Below are 17,652 nucleotides of genomic sequence, written 5' to 3'. Positions count from 1 at the left end.
TGGTCGAAGTAAGACCAAAAATCGGGGGTGGGAATCATCCCCTCATATTTTGTGGCGAGAAACAAAAAATGCCGACTTTTTAGGTAAGACCCACTCCACTGAAAAATCGGAGAGGCTTCAATGGACATAATTCAGGCATGCAACTTTTCCTCTGATCAGCTGATTTCCTCTTTTTTTACTTCCAATGTGTGCCATTGAAAATAGAAAAACACTGTACAAAGTCTGGGAAAAATTTGAATTTCCTCTCTATTGTGATTTCCCAGTTGCATGCCTGATAATTATCGTCCCCGGGCTCCCTCCCGCATATAAAGTAGTCTCTGCATGGACGTTAATCCAGGGGGTGTGGAGGATATTCCCCACATTTTCACTAGGGTGGGAATCATCCCCTCGTATTTTGTGACGAGAAACAAAAAATGCCGATTTTTAGGTTGTCTTGTAACTTGCTAACGTACGGAGAATGGAGAACGGTATACTTTCGATGCATTTATTTAATGCATTTTTACGTAAGCGTGCACGTTTGCATTAGCATACATGTAAACTTCGTATCATGAACAGCGCACCTTAATGTGACGTGGTGTCCAGAACCCCCCCCCCCTTCCCCTTATGGTCATCCCCCCGACACGTGCACAAATATTCCCCACACGCAGACACACTCATCTGCCACTGAAACTCTTCTTTAATACACAAGTTAGTATTTCAATTGATGTTCATTGATGTTCATTTTGTATGAAGAAGATCCAATCAACACCCAGAAATAAAAATAAAAACTTGAGAAGGATAAAGAGAACAATAGAGACCAAAAAACAGTTATGAGGTGTCGACCAAGCATTCAAGTCGGATACCCGACTTCCAATCTAGGACTCTTCTGGGTTCTCGGCTTTCCCGACCCACACCTCCTTCCCTGTACATCCATATAACGCTATGGGCCAAGCACCATCATAAATTGGAGGAAACGAGGCAGCACCCTATAAAAAGGTTTTTTCTCTCCGGACACTTGGCCTCCGTAAAATCAAAAAGCGGGGGGGGGGGGGTGTCAAAACCGACAATTATGCACACAAAGGGCCAATATATGGTGCTTTTCAGGGCGATACATGTGCGAAATTCTGAAAAAGGCACCCAAAACGGCAGATGCCACAAAAAAGGGCACCACTTCTTTTTTGAAAAGGGCACTTGTTCAGAAAAAAAGGGCACTTCGTAAAAAAAAAGGGCACTCTTTACAAATTAATGGGGGGGGGGGGGGTGAGCCCGTTGAAAAAAGGGCATTTGAATGGGAAAAGGCAGTTTTTACAAAATATTGGGGGGGGGTTTAAATACCGCCCTATGTGTCTGCTTTTTGCGCCTGAACTGACCCGCTTCGCGCAAAAAATGTCGGCTTTCAGTAACTGAATCATGCCGTGTGGCACTCACAACGTGACCAACGGGCCTACATGTTATAGACCGATCGAGACAAACCGCAAACCATTAGTCGCACCGCGCGCAGTGACTGCACTAAATATAGTGCACCATGTGAATTTACATTCTGTTTCGGTTCATTTCGGTTTATTTCGGTTTATTTGGGGTTTTACAAAATGGTTTAGTAATCGACCCGACCCGACCCGAAAATCGAAAACGCAAAACCGAAACCGACCCGATCCAACTAAAATGATGGACAATCCGACCCGACCCGAGTCGGTATTGGGTCGGGTTTGCACAACATTAATCTCTATTTTATAAGGTGCGTTCGTTTAGCTCACCCGGGTCGACACGGGCGGGCCCCGTGGCGTTCGATTAGCACACTGACGTCATTCTCGGGGCTCAGCCGGGTCAGCCACCACAAACCCTGCTCGTGTACCAGAGTCACTGGTGGAAGTACGTCACGCATGCGTTGTTCATTCCCTAGCAACGGACCAATATGGCGGCCAGACAAGTGGACTTAATAGTTGACTTTATTTGAAAATTAAAGGTAATCATTTATTGAGTTCATTGCGACTTTTGAGGCTATAATTTCAGCCCAACTTTTTTTGAGTTTTACAATTGACTAAAAAGCAGTAAATCTCAAACTAAAACCCAATCCGAAACGGGTGTTTTGTCAGTGGCTGCGGCCACGGCTAAGGGCGTCACGTGAGATCGTGATGGCCCGCGGTTGAGCGTTCGATTACTAGCCTATTGTCTGCACAGATTACCTCACGTTTAGCCAGCATAGCTTTTTCATAAATATCATAAAGTTCTTTAACATTGAGGCCAATTATGTTTAATTGCAATTCTAGTAATTCTCTGAAGTTTCTTCAGATTTTTTGTTAAATTACTGTACCATAATACATGAAAATGTAACAACTGACTGAATGACACTTTGATAAAACAAAACCATGATATCCCGGTCGACACTGAATGATCTGAGCTTAGGCTACGTAAAAAGTGAAGTCGTTGGTACACATTAGTTTGATGAGTGTTTGTGTTCCAAGTCAATTTGTTGTCGATAACAGTGCCAAGGTACTTGTATTCAGTGACCCAATCTCTACATCCTCGTTTTTTATCTTCAAGGGTAAAATTGCATTTTGTTTTCCGGAAGTCCAAGATTATCTCTTTGGTTTTACGAACATTAAGCATAAAATGATTGTCATCACACCACTGAACAAAACGAGTGACTTCATCCCTATTTGCACTCTCATCATCATTCAATATCAATCCTGTCAGTGAAGTGTCATCAGCATACTTGACAATGGAGCAGGAGCTATTACTAAGTTACATCTAAGATCCAAGGGCGGATCCAGAACACTATTTTTGGGTGGGCCAAAAAAAACATTTGGTCCCCCAAAAAGTGGGTCCAAAAATTACGGCGTGGATTTTTGGATTGTAGATGCTCTGTGATGCGATCTGAGGCAATTAAACCACTTTGACCTATTTTTTTTAAGGAAAAAATGAAGGTGTACACAGTGCCTGCCTTTATTGCGACGTCATTTAAAAAAAACAATGGAAATTTTTTTGGGAGGGTGGCCCCCGTTGCCCCCCCCCCTGGTTCCGCCCTTGCTAAGATCACTGGTATAAAGTGTAAATAATAATGGTGATAAAACACAGCCCTGTGGAGCTCCAGTATCACAACGAACCATGTCTGAGTGCGACAGGCCGATAATCATTCAAACAATCTGGTTTGAATACCTTTGGCACTGGAGTTAAAAAACGAATTGAAGCTTTCCAAATCTCTGAAAATTCAATTACCTTTGTGCTCTAGTTTGGCTACTTTGGTGATACATTGTATTGTAAATAAAATCTGGAAATGGCATCTGGAAAAGAATTGATTTTAAAGAACTCCGACTAATTAATATTTTGTTATCAAGCTCTGTGGTCACGCTGGGAATAACCTCAAACGACTTGTATGAATGTTTCAAACAAAGTGGGTGACGAGGCTGATTTTCTCCCGACAACTGAGCACCAAACAACCCCGGGCTTGGATTGACCATAGCTTTATTCACAATAAATGAATGAAAATGGTCACAACATGGTCAACAAAAAGTCCGACAAATATGAAATCCTGCCCTTGCCATTGATTGCACGTTTGTACAACTATATAAAGCCACGACAACACTGTGCACATGCTATTCGCCTGTAGAGGTGCACACCTGCATTAAAATTCCCACAGACACTAGTGCTAAATGCCCATACTTCAAAATTCTTTTGAAAATACTCAGACCTCTCACAGGTATTTAAGCTGCACAGAAAAATGATGATCAACATGTCATCTTTCATTTTCTTTTCATTTTGTGGTGTGTTGACCATTGACTTTTCAAGAAATTCTCGCCCAAAGAAGACGACCCCTATTTTCCCCAAAGCGGAACGGTAGCCATCTTGAAAAACGATCCCTCCACAACATGGCAAAATAGCGCCACTTTCGAGCCCATTATTTTGTATCCAAAATGCTCAGAATTGGAAGCCCCAAGTCCGGGCCAGAGGTTCATTGCCATATCTCTTCAATTTCCCAATGTTATGGCTCTCAGAACTCTCTAATATAGAATATTTTGAGGGTATAACTTTTATTCATGAGCTCAGCGGATGAATTCAGGCCTATTTACCGGTGTGCACCCGAAGAAGTTATGAATTTTGCCCGCACTGTTCCTTGCATTTGCCTCACTACACATTCACTGACAAACGGAACAAGCAAAGTATCATACAAAAATAGTTTCCACTCTCATGAAGGCCTCCGATTTAATCTCACCCTGGCGGAGAATTCAGGAGGAATTTCTACCAACGGTTAATTTGAGCATATACGCGTCCATTCTTCGCAGTAGTTAGATCTACGTTCAATGGTTGTTGGACCAATTATATCTTAATACACAGTGGGGTAAAGTATTGGGGGACATTGCCGTTGGTGCAACCCTCGACCTTCTTCCAAAAAAACAACGGGGAAGGGTGGGCATTGTTTGAAGAGTATACACTAGTTGCTCTTGACTTCAGGCATCCGGAGTCACTGCAGTTGTCCCTGAGACGTTGCACGACGAAAGCAAGAAGTCAACAGCTCAAATCCATCAGGTAAATATTACCATCTACCTCGGCGAGTCAACGAGGACGGCAAATAATATACGCACGGTACACAGTAAGTTGCAGGGTCATGGTTTCGTCAGAGTTATGGTACGCCATGCGCTATTGCATATTTTGTTTGGTAAATGTATGTTCATTCGGCGTGAGACCAAGGTCAACCGACCCGTGCTAAACTTTCAACAGGTTACTTCGAATTTAACCCCGACGAAAAAAAGTTTTGTTTTAATATCATCAACTCTAATGCTAATAAATGCTACTTTGGATCGCCATAGATGGGCCAAACATCCTATAAGTATAAAGCCTTGGCTGCCGAATCAGCCAAAAGAGCACCGTACCTTTACGAAGATGCTAACCTGAACTTCGCGGACAATCCCAACCGTTTACCTAAGCGATGACGCTAAGTTTATATGGTATTTTTTTACGGAAAATTAAATCTCTGAGCTCATTTGTTGAAAAGTAAAAAATACTCCTATATAATCATGCGGGCCGGCCGCACGAGGGGTCCAGAAGCTCGCCGCGTGACATTTTACTTTCAGGCTCTTTAAGGTCGGTCGGAAAGGAGAACTAAAGAGATAAAAAGGGACCATTATGCATGCCATATATGTTCACCTGTTGGACAAGCTGAATGCCATCTTTTCTCACTGTTATATCTTGTCCATTAAAGCCACGACATCACTGTGCGCATGATATTCGCCTGTATAGGAGTTATGAATTTTGCCCGCACTGTTTCCTTGCATGATGCATCACTACACATTCACTGACAAACGAAACAAGCGAAGTATCATACAAAACAAGTAGAGTTATTATTTTAAGGTTCTATGTAATTTTGCAGATTACTTTATCACTACCCGGCAAAAACACAGTGGAATGCCCGTTTTCAACTTGCAAATTGTTTTAATCGTTTGCTTTATCGCCTGAGCTCTGGCTCTATTACGACACATTACGGTGGCAATTTCTCGTCAAAATTTGGGAGGGGGAACCATCGGGTTGGGAAAAAAGTGTTTACAGACGCCACCAGGTTACAACCATGTTTAAAATCACCCGTTGCATATAAAATGCTAGTCACAATCCTGATGAAGCCAAAAACTAGGGGGTCAAGGAAAGCCAACAACAAACAATTTTAGAGAACCCATATCTCAACATCAACACTTGAACAATCATTCTTTCCAAGAACCATCAAGGAACGATCTTCATCAGACTGTTATTAACTCCTCCTCACCAGCAGTTTTTAGTAACAGCTGTAGGTAACTATACATGTGCAATGCGATAACAGTCTCAAATCCAACTCAGAATAGTTTCCACTCTCCGGAAGGCCTCCGAGTGAATCTCGCCCTGGCAGAGAATTCAGGAGGAATTTCTACCAACGGTTTGAGCATACGCGTAGCATTCTTTGCAGTAGTTAGATCTACGTTAAATGATTGTTGGACGAGCAATATATCTTATATACATGCACTACAACGAGGGGTAAAGTATTGGGGGCATTGCCGTTGGCGCAGCCCCCGACCTCCTCTCCTTCCAAAAAAAAACAATGGGGAAGGGTGGGCATTGTTTCAAAAGTATACACTAGTTGCTCTTGACTTCAGGCATCCGGAGTCACGACCCGTGATCCTCGCTGCAGTTGTCCCTGAGACGTTGCAAGACGAAAGCAAGAAGTCAACAGCTCAAATCCATAAGGTAAATATTACCATCTACCTCGGCGAGTCAACGAGGACGGCAAATAATATACGCACGGGTACGCAATAAGTTGCAGGGTCATGGTTCCGTCAGAGTTAATAATTATGGTACGCCACGCGCTATTGCGTATTTTGTTTGGTATGTTCATTCGGCGTAAGACCAAGGTCAACCGACCCGTGCTAAACTTTCAACGGATTTCTTCGAATTTAACCCCGACGAAAAAGTTTTGTTTTTATATCATCATTTTCATACAAAATATTTACATTTCGTAGTCAATTCAACTTTGGGTTATCGGACAAAAAAATATGCCCACGTTAAGTTGTTGACACGGGCGTCGCTAGACCATTTTGAATGGGGGGGGGTGCCATCATGACATTTGCAGACGGACCGTCACGCAAAATGAGTGTAATTGATAATGTCTGCCCAAAATGATCCCTTTAACTCCATTTCTAATTTCCTCCACAAATAAAATAGGCCTATAAATGGTTAATTAGGCCTATGTTGATTACTTTGAATGGATTACATTTTTCAGTGGGATAAATTCAACTTCAAAAGTGCCCTATCATATTGACAAGTTTTGGACATTTATTTATCGCAAAACTGTTCAGTCCCGCTCCCTGATCCCAGACTGGGGGGGGGGGGGGTCTTTAAATCCTAAAGTGGAACGTTTTATATACGAGCACAGAGCGCGAAGCCCTGAAGGCGTGGGGTCCGGGGCCCTTAAGCGGGCCCCCGGAAATGTTTGTATTCTAGATGCTCCGTGGTGCTGAGGCATTTCCTGGCCACTTTCCCCTTACTTTTTGAATGAAAATTAATGTGCTCGTGTTTAGGGAGATGGGGGTGGGTCATCAAAGTTGATATATTACATCACAGACATCACATCAAAACTGTTGCTTGACTCTCTTTCGAGATTTCCATCTTTCGAGATTTTCATCTTTCCCCTTTCGTCTCCATTCTTCGTTTTCTATTTTGCCGACAGCACCATGAAAATGCTCAACGACAAAAAAAAAATGACAAAAGGTGAAAAAAAGGAACACCCCATCCCCCATCCCAAAGACATCTCATATAAAAAGGGGCGGATTAAAAAAAAATGCACATCCAAGTATATTAAAAACACTTGGTAAAAAAGTGGCAATGAAAATCCACCATTAAAAGATTAAGACCATAAATATTGACGCCCGGAATTCAGGCGGATGCTTTCATTCCCTTCAAAAATGCGGAGGAAGGGTATAACTAGTTACTGGTAGCGGCTGCGAGATGCTGGCGCTTTCGATTCCTTTAAAGGAAAAATGGCAAAAAGTTATACAAGCGAGACGAGCCCCCCCCCCCCCCCCCCCCCGATACGCCACTTAATTGGTATCATCAATTATGGTCAGAATTATCATAGCATAATTCAAACGGACCTATCTTGCTTGGTATTATGACCACGGTTCATGTCATATAGCCTCAACTTAATTAAACAACTTTGCTCAACACAATAAGTATTATGATAATTATCCTCCTTAATCACAGGCCGGTCCGACAAAATAATATGGACAAAAGGTTGAAGTCAGCGTCAGCGACCTTCAGTCCTTTCTGGCCTTAGTGCTTGTGTCCTTCAGGCTTACCTGACTTTAACCTCGTCCCGTTCCCATAAAACCCCGTCTCCCGCGAGCTCCCCTTCACAATATTATCTTCGACATCACATTAAAGTACAGGGGAAAAAATGATTTGTGGAGCAATAGGTTTCACCTTTTGGCGGTGCAGTGTGTTTCTGGTGTCGATTGTGATGATACAGATTTGGGTTGCTGGCGCTGCATCGGTATCAGGTAAGTTTCTTAAGAGATAATGGTGATCCCCAATTTGATGGATTTTGTGGCAATGTCACAAAGGTGACAGAAATAACATTTGTTTTCTCATGATGACACCGTGTTTCCTTGATCTATGCATGGTAGGTGTTGTGTTGATATATTGATGAGAATAAAGAAAACGGACACAAGATGACAGTATATTTATGGTGATGATGGACATACTGTTGTAATTTGTACTTTGCCTGAGCCAATCAATATTTAGCTTAGTAAAGGAGGTGATGGTTTATCGCCGTCGTCATCATTTTTGCGCCATAGTATGATCACTGTCGCCTTGCTGACAGTAGTCGTCATCCCGTCACTTCTCATAATTTTTACTTCAGTATATGTTGGTTGTATTGTTTGACCGTTTGTGTGAGTGCCCTGTCATGTTCGTGCTGCATGGATTAGATCATTTTCTATTATCACTGTTTCTGCTCTACCTTTTCTTATTAATTTGGAAAGGGTATTTCTGTACGAGCTTCGGCGTCTTGAAATTGTCCTGCGTTACTTTGTATTATATGTCATTATTTGGTTCGTGTTTGTGTCATTTTCACGATTGTATAGTGTAGAAATTAAATGTCTGCATAAATAGAATTGAATAGTGATGACTATTTTGATTATAGGTGCTGACATAAATTGTGACATGAATGTAATATAGCGATAATAGCGATGAAAATGCCGTCACACGGCGATAGTGATCATCATGCGAATGGCGAAAATGACATAATCACAACAGTATTATGTCCATGCATTTTCTTCCATTAATTATAATGAAGTGAATGCATGCGGCTATGTTTATTCGTCCATGCATCATAGACAAGAGCCAGTGCTTTCGATGTGATGAGATTTCACCATGCCTGGAGCAGCAATACGTGTGCAACTCGGTACCAGACTGTGCTAACGGTCGAGACGAGCAGACTACCAAAGGAGGTGGATGCTCTACTGAAGATGGTGAGCTCATTTCACGTACATACATGATGATATAGATCTGCTTAGCAGCTGAAATTGCAGGGGTGGTTCAAAAAAAAGGTTTTATATAATAATGTGCTCAGTCAGAATTCCGATTAACATGATCTCCCCATACCTCTTTGTCCGTCTGAAAATAGTGTTCTCGTTGATTGTTCCTACGCTGTTCCGGGTGTCCCTAGAGAGGCCGCAACAGATCCTTCACTTTTTAATCTGGAAAAAAAATTATGTCGTTTTTATCTGTTTTCGGTTTTTTTTTAGAAGGGCTTGAAGACAAGTACATGTTGCCTGTTATCTACGTCACGGTTGGCATCATCGTTTTGGAGATAATTGGTGTTTTCGCTATTGTCATGTACATCCTGAATGTCCGTTGCTGTAAACTGGCGTGCAATCTGAAGTCCAAGGAAAAGCGTAGGCCCACCCGGTCGACACAGCAGTCTGGACCCGTCAAACGCAGCCACAAGCATCATGGTGGCTGGGGACATTACTACATCAAGCCTCGGCGCGCTCAGGCCCTTCGCCCCCTTCCTCAAATACCAATCGTCGGCGTAGATCGCGGCAAACCATTCCACATTCCTGAGCCCGTATTTGACCCGATTGTCCCCCAAACTGTCGATGCAGAACGTCAGGGTCAATATTACGACAATAACACGCGATTGTGGCCACAAAGTAACCAATCCTTCATGAAAAGCTCACCTGAACAACCCTTTTGTAATTCCGTATGGACTGACCCTGTCCCACTGACGATGCCAACAGTCACCAGAATGTCGACCGATGAAAACAAGGACCAACCGCACCTTGAGACAAACAGGAGAACCAAGCCCGAGCCACACACTATTGTCAATGCCTCTAGTAATGACCGAGGCATAGTGAGATCGGAGCCCCGACGCGTTGTTCATCATCACCACACCACAATCAAGCATCTGACTGTGGTAGTTCCTACGCAAACCGAAATGGCGGGACGTATGATCGAGGCGGCTACACGTGCCACGTTGAGTGAGATCACAGACGACAGGCCAGGTACATCAGACGGACGTACAGCGTCTGCTTCAGACAAACAAATCGTGCCTTTGCATCGCCCACGCAAAGGAACCAACATGTACAACATCGATAATTTGTGTTAAAAAGTGAATGTATGTCTTTCTTGGTCATTTAATACCAAATTAGTAATTTTGAATTACAGCATGACTTTGGGGTTAAGGGGTCCTTTTCGTTATTGTATAACTCTTAATAAAGATAAACTTTTACTATAATAAATTAAAGTTATCACATCTTTTGCTTTAGCTTTTTTAATACATCATTATTTATAAGATTATTGACCTTTGTTGCTTAGTCAAGTGTCTTTTGTTTACTATCATCTCGATAGTTAGAAAATATCAAATGACCATTTTAATTGGTTAAAGACCTGTTGACGTGATGCTTTGTCAACTACCCAAACGGTTTATTTCAAGTAATTATTGTCGTTAGTTTTATTCATAATATTTTAGTTTACCTTTATCCATATTCACTTTTAATCTCATACTTAATTTAACTCGATTAATTAACTTAATCTTTCTAATCTTTCATCTCTCTACTTTGCTACTTGTTATCAATCTACACCTTGTTAACTGCTTAAGAGTAATAACCCGGGTGGTGCTGATTAACTTTTTGTAAGTGGACGCCGGCGGTGAACTTGAACTTTGATTTCGTCAAGCACAAAATGACTGCTGTCTTGTTGCAGGCACAATTATCAATCACGGACCCTATATCCACAAGGATGAACGACTGTTCTGAGCTCTGGTATAAAATGCACTGAACGGACTTACCTTAATTGGTGATAAACGGGCCTTAATACCTGGCGGTGACATGTTAATCGCGAATATTCCAGGTGTGCTATTTTGTCGCTTTTTGCATGACATCTAAAACGGAAATATTCATAAATCTTTAAGCAAAACCACTCCTTATTGTAAGATATATATACTTGTTCCAAAATTGTTTAAAAATAAATACTTAAGGATATATCAGATGGTATTGTGCATTTTTTGTCGTCACTAATTTACTCGGGAAATAAACATCAAATGTGACACCTTTTCCAAGGATAACACCGTTTACCCAAATCTCGTTTTTAATTGGGCTTTCATTAAAAAGTTTTAGAGGGATGTGGTCCCGAACCGATAAAACAAATGCGACAATTCATAGTTTATTTTAAAGCTAAAAATATTGTGCTCGGCGTTAACATGGTTATGTAATTATCACTTATCAGACTTCAATAATAAAGGCCAAAAACGTAGGATCATGAATGTTCAAAAATATGATTAGCTGGCTTGACAGACTTCGACACCAGATCGGGCGCAGAGCCTCGCAAACTTGAAAGCCGTCGCGCGCAGTGAAGCGGTATAGGCCAAAAAAAAGTCACCACTTTTTGAGCTTGCCCAAAAAGTGGTGCGGCGACGCGGCTTTTTTTTTTTTTTTACCTGATTTTTTTGCTTCAAATGTCGGCTGATGACTGCAAATGGTGCCCGACTAAACTTAGTGCAAATATATGGGAGTCCAGAGAGGCCACATAAAACTTATTCTCGACCATAACCCATTCTAAAAACACGTTAAAATTGTGCAGCAGCAGGATTCTGGTCAAACCAGTGAGTTTGGCGGTTTTGAGACATCATCTTTCATTGAAAAAAAAACTTTTTCATTTTGCCGACGCGCATGGCTACGGTGACGCACGCGCATACCAGAAACCGGAGACTTGTTTTTTTGGCCTAAGCCGTCTGTGTCTTGTTGACAAGTATTCATGGTATTTGCCACAGTACGGGCCGTTATCGCGTCTAACCAGGAGTTGGGCCAAGTCGTTAATCCTTGTGTGTAGGATCCGTGGATGCACAGGCTTCAGTGCTTTTTCCATTGTACTTATGATTTGCATTTGCATGTTTATATCACCTTGTACTGAATGGGATTTGGCTTCTGTTTTGGTCCCTGTAATTCTTTATATGTGCCAGGAATAGTTCACAACTCCTGTGGGTTGTTATGCACTATAAATAGAATGACCAGTCATCCATAAATTTAATTAAGTGTTTAAAGCTCAAACCTAGACTTGGAGATGTTACCAGGGGCGGCGGAACGCTTTTCAAACGGGGGGGGGGGGGGGGGGGGCAACACCAAAAGGGACACATCCAGAAAAAGGGGCACCTTCCGTTGGTGCCCCAAAAGTGGGTCCACAAATTCACAGCGTGGGGTCCGGGGCCCGCTTACGGGCCCCGGGGGGGGGGATTTTAGAAAGCTCTGTGGTGCGATCTAAGGCAATTTCTGACCACTTTAAAGCAATTCTGGTGAAAATATGGTGGTGTAAGTAGTGGCTGCCTTTTTTCATGACGTCACAAAAAAATGGGATGGTGGGTTTTTGTTTCAGGGGCCGGGAGGCATTGCGCGTTGACCACAACCCCCCCCCCCTCCCCCCGGATCTGGGCCTTCGGCAGACTGCACACCCCCCGCCCCCGGCCCCGGAAGTAACCTCTGTAAATCCGCCCATGAATTTGACTAGTTATGTAGAGAGACCTTCTTTTTTTTTCGCGAGAGGGGGGCGGCTTTGCTTTTGCTCAGTGACCATTTTATTCGCGTGAGGAGGGGTACTATTATTTTTAAAGGCCACTTTTCCATGAGAGAGGCACAATTTTAATGTTGCAAGCGGGGCACTAATAACACAATTGTGCTTTAGGGGTAGTTTTCCATTTCGAGAAGGTGCGTAATCTTGTTAATGCGAGAGGGGCACTTGTGTTTTTGAGGGGCAGTTTTCCATAACAAGACAGGAGACAATGTTATTGCTTTGTTTCCATCTCGGGGGGGGGGGTACATTTACAACCGCGAAAGGGGCACTTTTGTTGGCCCGGGGCAAATCGGGGGGGGGGGCGACGTCCCATTGGTCCAATTCGTCCCATTGGTCCGACGTCCCATTGGTCCGACGCCCCATTGGTCCGACGCCCCATATGATTAGGGTTAAGGTTAGGGATAGGGTCAGTCAACCTGAACCAGTGGAACTACACGGTACATCATGTTTCATCGGACCACTGGGACGTCGGAGGACCACTGGCACGTCGGAGGACCACTGGCACGTCGGAGGACCACTGGCACGTCGGAGGACCACTGGCACGTCGGAGGACCACTGGCACGTCGGAGGACCACTGGCACTGGCAGACTAAATTTTGATTCAGATTTGTTGATATAGCGCCCTCTGCAAAACTTCTACAAAATCGGACACTAGAATTCCTACAATTTCGATTAAAACATCAATGTCGATGTATAAATTGTATACAACACCGAGTAGGCCGAAGTATGATATATATATGTACATGTTTATACTTTTTCTTTTCTTTTAAAAATGATAATATTGTTTATGATAAGGTGCAATACCGGGGTTACACAGGGTGAGTAAAAAAAAAAAGGAAACCCAAATGGTGCCCCCTATTTTTTTAAGAATTTCTGCAGGTAGCGTTTACCAAATCTGGGATATGAAAGCCCAATTAATATAGCTTTCTTTTGGTGAAAGAATTATTCTAATCGCTCATGTACTTTTCCAGTTATGGAAGTTTGAACACAAGCTCTATTTTTTAACCTTGTCCATGGATCACATTAAGGTGATGTTTCAGTAAAAATGAAACCATGTCGTATCCTGAAAATGGTATCAGAATAATCCCATAAGTTTCCAGGGTAGCCAAGTAGAAGGCAGGGCAAGACTATAAACTCTTGACAGTATAAAGCATGTTATTTTAACATTGGAAGCAGCAGGTTTTTAAATAAATGTTATTATAAGTGCCAGTTATCATGGTAATGCGAGTGTTCTGATTATTTTTTTTTATTTTTTTTTTGGTATGTGAATAGTTTTCGTTTTGCTGAAATATCACCTACCTTTATTGTGATCTGGGGACATGAAAACGATGTTTGTGTTCAAAATTCCATAACTGGAAAAGTACATTTTAGCGATTTGAATGAATCTTTCACTAAAAGAAAGCTTATTAATTGGGCTTTCATATCCTAGATTAGGAAAGCGCTACATGCAGAATTTCTTTTAAAAATAGGGGGCACCATTTGGTTTTCCTTTTTTTTTGCCCACCCTGTATAGTTTCGATATCTATAGTTAAAATAAATAAACCCCTAAAAGAAGACTCCTTTGAGATTGGGTGCTACCCCCGTATCTTGCAAGTGACACGGACAGACAGAAGAACAAATGAATCGATTCTAGCCGAGATTCTACCTTAAGAATGTCTCATAGTTTCTGTCCGCCGGAGGAAGCTCTACTACATGTACTTCGGACATTAGGCCAGGGAAGTGCTGGGGAGTTTAGGAGCAACAATCCTAGAAGGCAAAGTGGAGGGAAAAGATCAAGAGGCCGACCCGCCCAAAGCAACCTAGGGAGATAACATTTGGGCTGCCACCCTCTGGAAGAGGACAGAATCGGATAGATAATTAAAATGATACCAGTTGTGAGCATACTTGTTCGAACTAATTTACGCAAACGCTGGCTAGCTTCTCACCGTCTATAGGCTCACTCCACTGACGTTATTATTATAGCACATTACTTTTCTCGCAATTCGTCACCGACACCACCCCCTCGAAGTGGAAAGTGTGTGTTTCGAGATACAAGCGATTTAAGTTGACGATGTTTTGAAACGGAGATCTGAACATAGTTTTTGCCTCAAAATTCATATTTTTTTACATTGTCTGAAAGCTGGGATTTTGAATGTCACGTTAATGTATGATTTTTATTGAAAACAAATAATATTAATGAGTTATCAACTAATTAACCTTAACGTCACTTCGTAAAAACTCTAAAATCAGAATACGCGCTGTTCGAGTTTTCACGAAGTGACGCTAACCATGTGTATTAGCTAATGGGTTATCGCTACTTCGTGAAAACGCCAGAAGTAAGTCACGCATATCTCGTGACATTTGTGTCGCTTTGTGAAAACGCAAAACCCGTTTTTGACGCGTTACGTAGTGTGCAGGCATTTTACACTCGAAAGAATGGCATAGTACACTTCGTGAAAACGCATTTTCCGGTTTTGACCCATTAAGTTGCAAACGTTCATTAATGTTAATTAATGTTTACACAAAACTAATTAACTATCTGTTTAGTAACTTCTTGAGGTGATAGATTATGTGTAATTAATCACAAATCAGGAAAAAAATCGAAATCGCAAAAAAATCGGTTTTTTGATGTTAGTGTCACTTCGTGGTGACGGTGACGAATTCGGCAGAAACTGAAATACTTCGGTTCTTTTATTTAAAAATAAAAACAAATAGTCAATTTTGTGCCAAAAACCTGGATGTTACTTTTGACTTTTATATATACGTTTTTGTAAAGGGCTATTATGCATTTGTTAAATGTAAAGAAGTTTAAAATAAAAGCACTCTGCATGTCTCCTCAATGGGCGTCTGTGCGATGAATGAATCTGTTCAAACGATGTGCTTCAGAGGTCCGGTCCATTAGAAATTAGGATTATTATGGGCGGCAATTGGGTTATATCCTATTCCCGGAAGTCGATTTGTCCATGAAGCAATAAGAACGAATTTCTTCATGATTTGTCTGTGCACTTTATCTGTAGGTACGGAGCTTTTAAAGGGACATAGATGAAAAAAAAAATTGAAAACATCTTCGTTAGAAAGAAAAAAATCTGCGTTCGAACGAAAAAAAATCTGCGTTCGAACGAAAAAAATCTGCGTTCGAACGAAAAAAATCTGCGTTCGAACGAAAAAAATCTGCGTTCGAACGAAAAAAATCTGCGTTCGAACGAAAAAAATCTGCGTTCGAACGAAAAAAAATCTGCGTTCGAACGAAAAAAATCTGCGTTCGAACGAAAAAAATCTGCGTTCGAACGAAAAAAATCTGCGTTCGAACGAAAAAAATCTGCGTTCGAACGAAAAAAAATCTGCGTTCGAACGAAAAAAATCTGCGTTCGAACGAAAAAAAATCTGCGACAGTTTCTCCACATTTAACTGGTTATCCATGGGCCACCAAAAAACATGTCGGGCTAGCCATGGCTATCAGAATAGCCCGACATGTTTGTCGATTGCTATGAGTATGAGTATGAATCAGCTAATTAGTGAATCCCGTATCTGAAAGTTAGGAAGCAGAAAGTACATGTACATGTACAAGTGTTAGACTAGTAAAATAGGCTTATTGAAAGCCAGAAATGATCAAACAATATATACATGTCAGTCGCTTCTAAAGTTTGGAACTATTACAAGGATTAGGAATGAAAATTTATACTGTAAAGGATTTGTGGATAGACAAATTTCTGAAAATCACAATGACGACCAGTTATATTTTTTTACCTGAAAAATTTGAAAGATAATTATATAGCCTTTTTAAATTATTTTTTAAAAACTTGCCTCACTTTATAAAAAGAAACCAAAAAGGCAAATTACTTTTAAAAATGTCTCATAAGTGTGTTGCCTCAGCATAGCATAATGGGTGGGACTGATGGAGTGGGGGGGGTTGTGTTGTAGCTAGTATTGTAACAGGATAGGGACTCTTAAAAAAAGGACAATTAGCTAGATCTTCATTGCAACTTCATGACCAACTAACAGCAAGCCCTAGTAAGACCGTTTGAAAGCTCATAGACTGCTTTAAGACCAGTTATTGAAATTCCTGTACTTGGGCCACGGACCTACATTGGGCACATATGTCATGCATGTAGGACCTGAAAAAACATGACCAAATCACCCACATAAGTGGTGGGGCAGCACAGGGAGGGCAAACAGCTTACAGCAAACAGCAAACAGCTTTTTCGTTCGAACGCAGATTTTTTTCGTTCGAACGCAGATTTTTTTTCGTTCGAACGCAGATTTTTTTCGTTCGAACGCAGATTTTTTTTCGTTCGAACGCAGATTTTTTTCGTTCGAACGCAGATTTTTTTCGTTCGAACGCAGATTTTTTTCGTTCGAACGCAGATTTTTTTTCGTTCGAACGCAGATTTTTTTCGTTCGAACGCAGATTTTTTTTCGTTCGAACGCAGATTTTTTTCGTTCGAACGCAGATTTTTTTCGTTCGAACGCAGATTTTTTTCGTTCGAACGCAGATTTTTTTCGTTCGAACGCAGATTTTTTTCGTTCGAACGCAGATTTTTTCGTTCGAACGCAGATTTTTTTTCGTTCGAACGCAGATTTTTTTCATTCTTACGATGATTTTTTCATTTTTTTTTTCACCTATGTCCCTTTAAAAGCTCCGTATGTAGGAGCATAGAGCAACATGAACAGACACAGAGGTTTTCGGATTTTGGCTCTTCCATCATCATTACAACAGAGGTGTCATCTCTGGCTTCCGCTTTAGAATAATTTGTTGGACTCTAAACAGTGCTAACATTAAAGCAATCATTGTGAGCCGGAACAGGGGCATAAAGTCTCCTTCAGCATATGCCCATAATTATGTTGGAGAACAGCCAAAACTATTGGGGCACAACTATGAGTACTATTCAAGGGCGCCGGACCCCGGTCGCACCCTGGTCGCCGTCGGGCTGTGGGGCTCATCCAGACATAGTCTAAGAAAACCGATGGCTATTAAGGGGTTCATGAAATGAATTTTTTTGGGAACATATTTTGTGCAACTTTCTATCCCTCTTAAATGTATAAAAACTATTCCTCTTAAAGGGAATATACAACATTTGCAAACATCGAAAAATAAAACTACCAAGTTTTTGCG

General features: G+C 41.5%; 1 protein-coding gene across 1 annotated transcript; it reads left to right on the top strand.

Annotated features, from left to right (window-relative positions):
* The first annotated feature begins 7,598 nt into the window (after nt 1–7,598).
* Nucleotides 7,599–11,261, top strand: LOC119739158. The gene is made up of 3 exons (XM_038213989.1): nt 7,599–7,994; nt 8,832–8,966; nt 9,243–11,261. Exons 1-3 carry the CDS (start codon nt 7,892–7,894, stop codon nt 10,103–10,105), a joined length of 1,101 nt encoding a protein of 366 aa, XP_038069917.1. The 5' UTR covers nt 7,599–7,891; the 3' UTR covers nt 10,106–11,261.
* The last annotated feature ends 6,391 nt before the right edge of the window (nt 11,262–17,652 follow it).

The sequence above is a fragment of the Patiria miniata genome, unplaced genomic scaffold, assembly GCF_015706575.1.
Source record: "Patiria miniata isolate m_02_andy unplaced genomic scaffold, ASM1570657v1 HiC_scaffold_30, whole genome shotgun sequence".
NCBI lineage: Eukaryota > Metazoa > Echinodermata > Asteroidea > Valvatida > Asterinidae > Patiria > Patiria miniata.
This window is presented reverse-complemented; position numbering and strand designations above follow the sequence as displayed.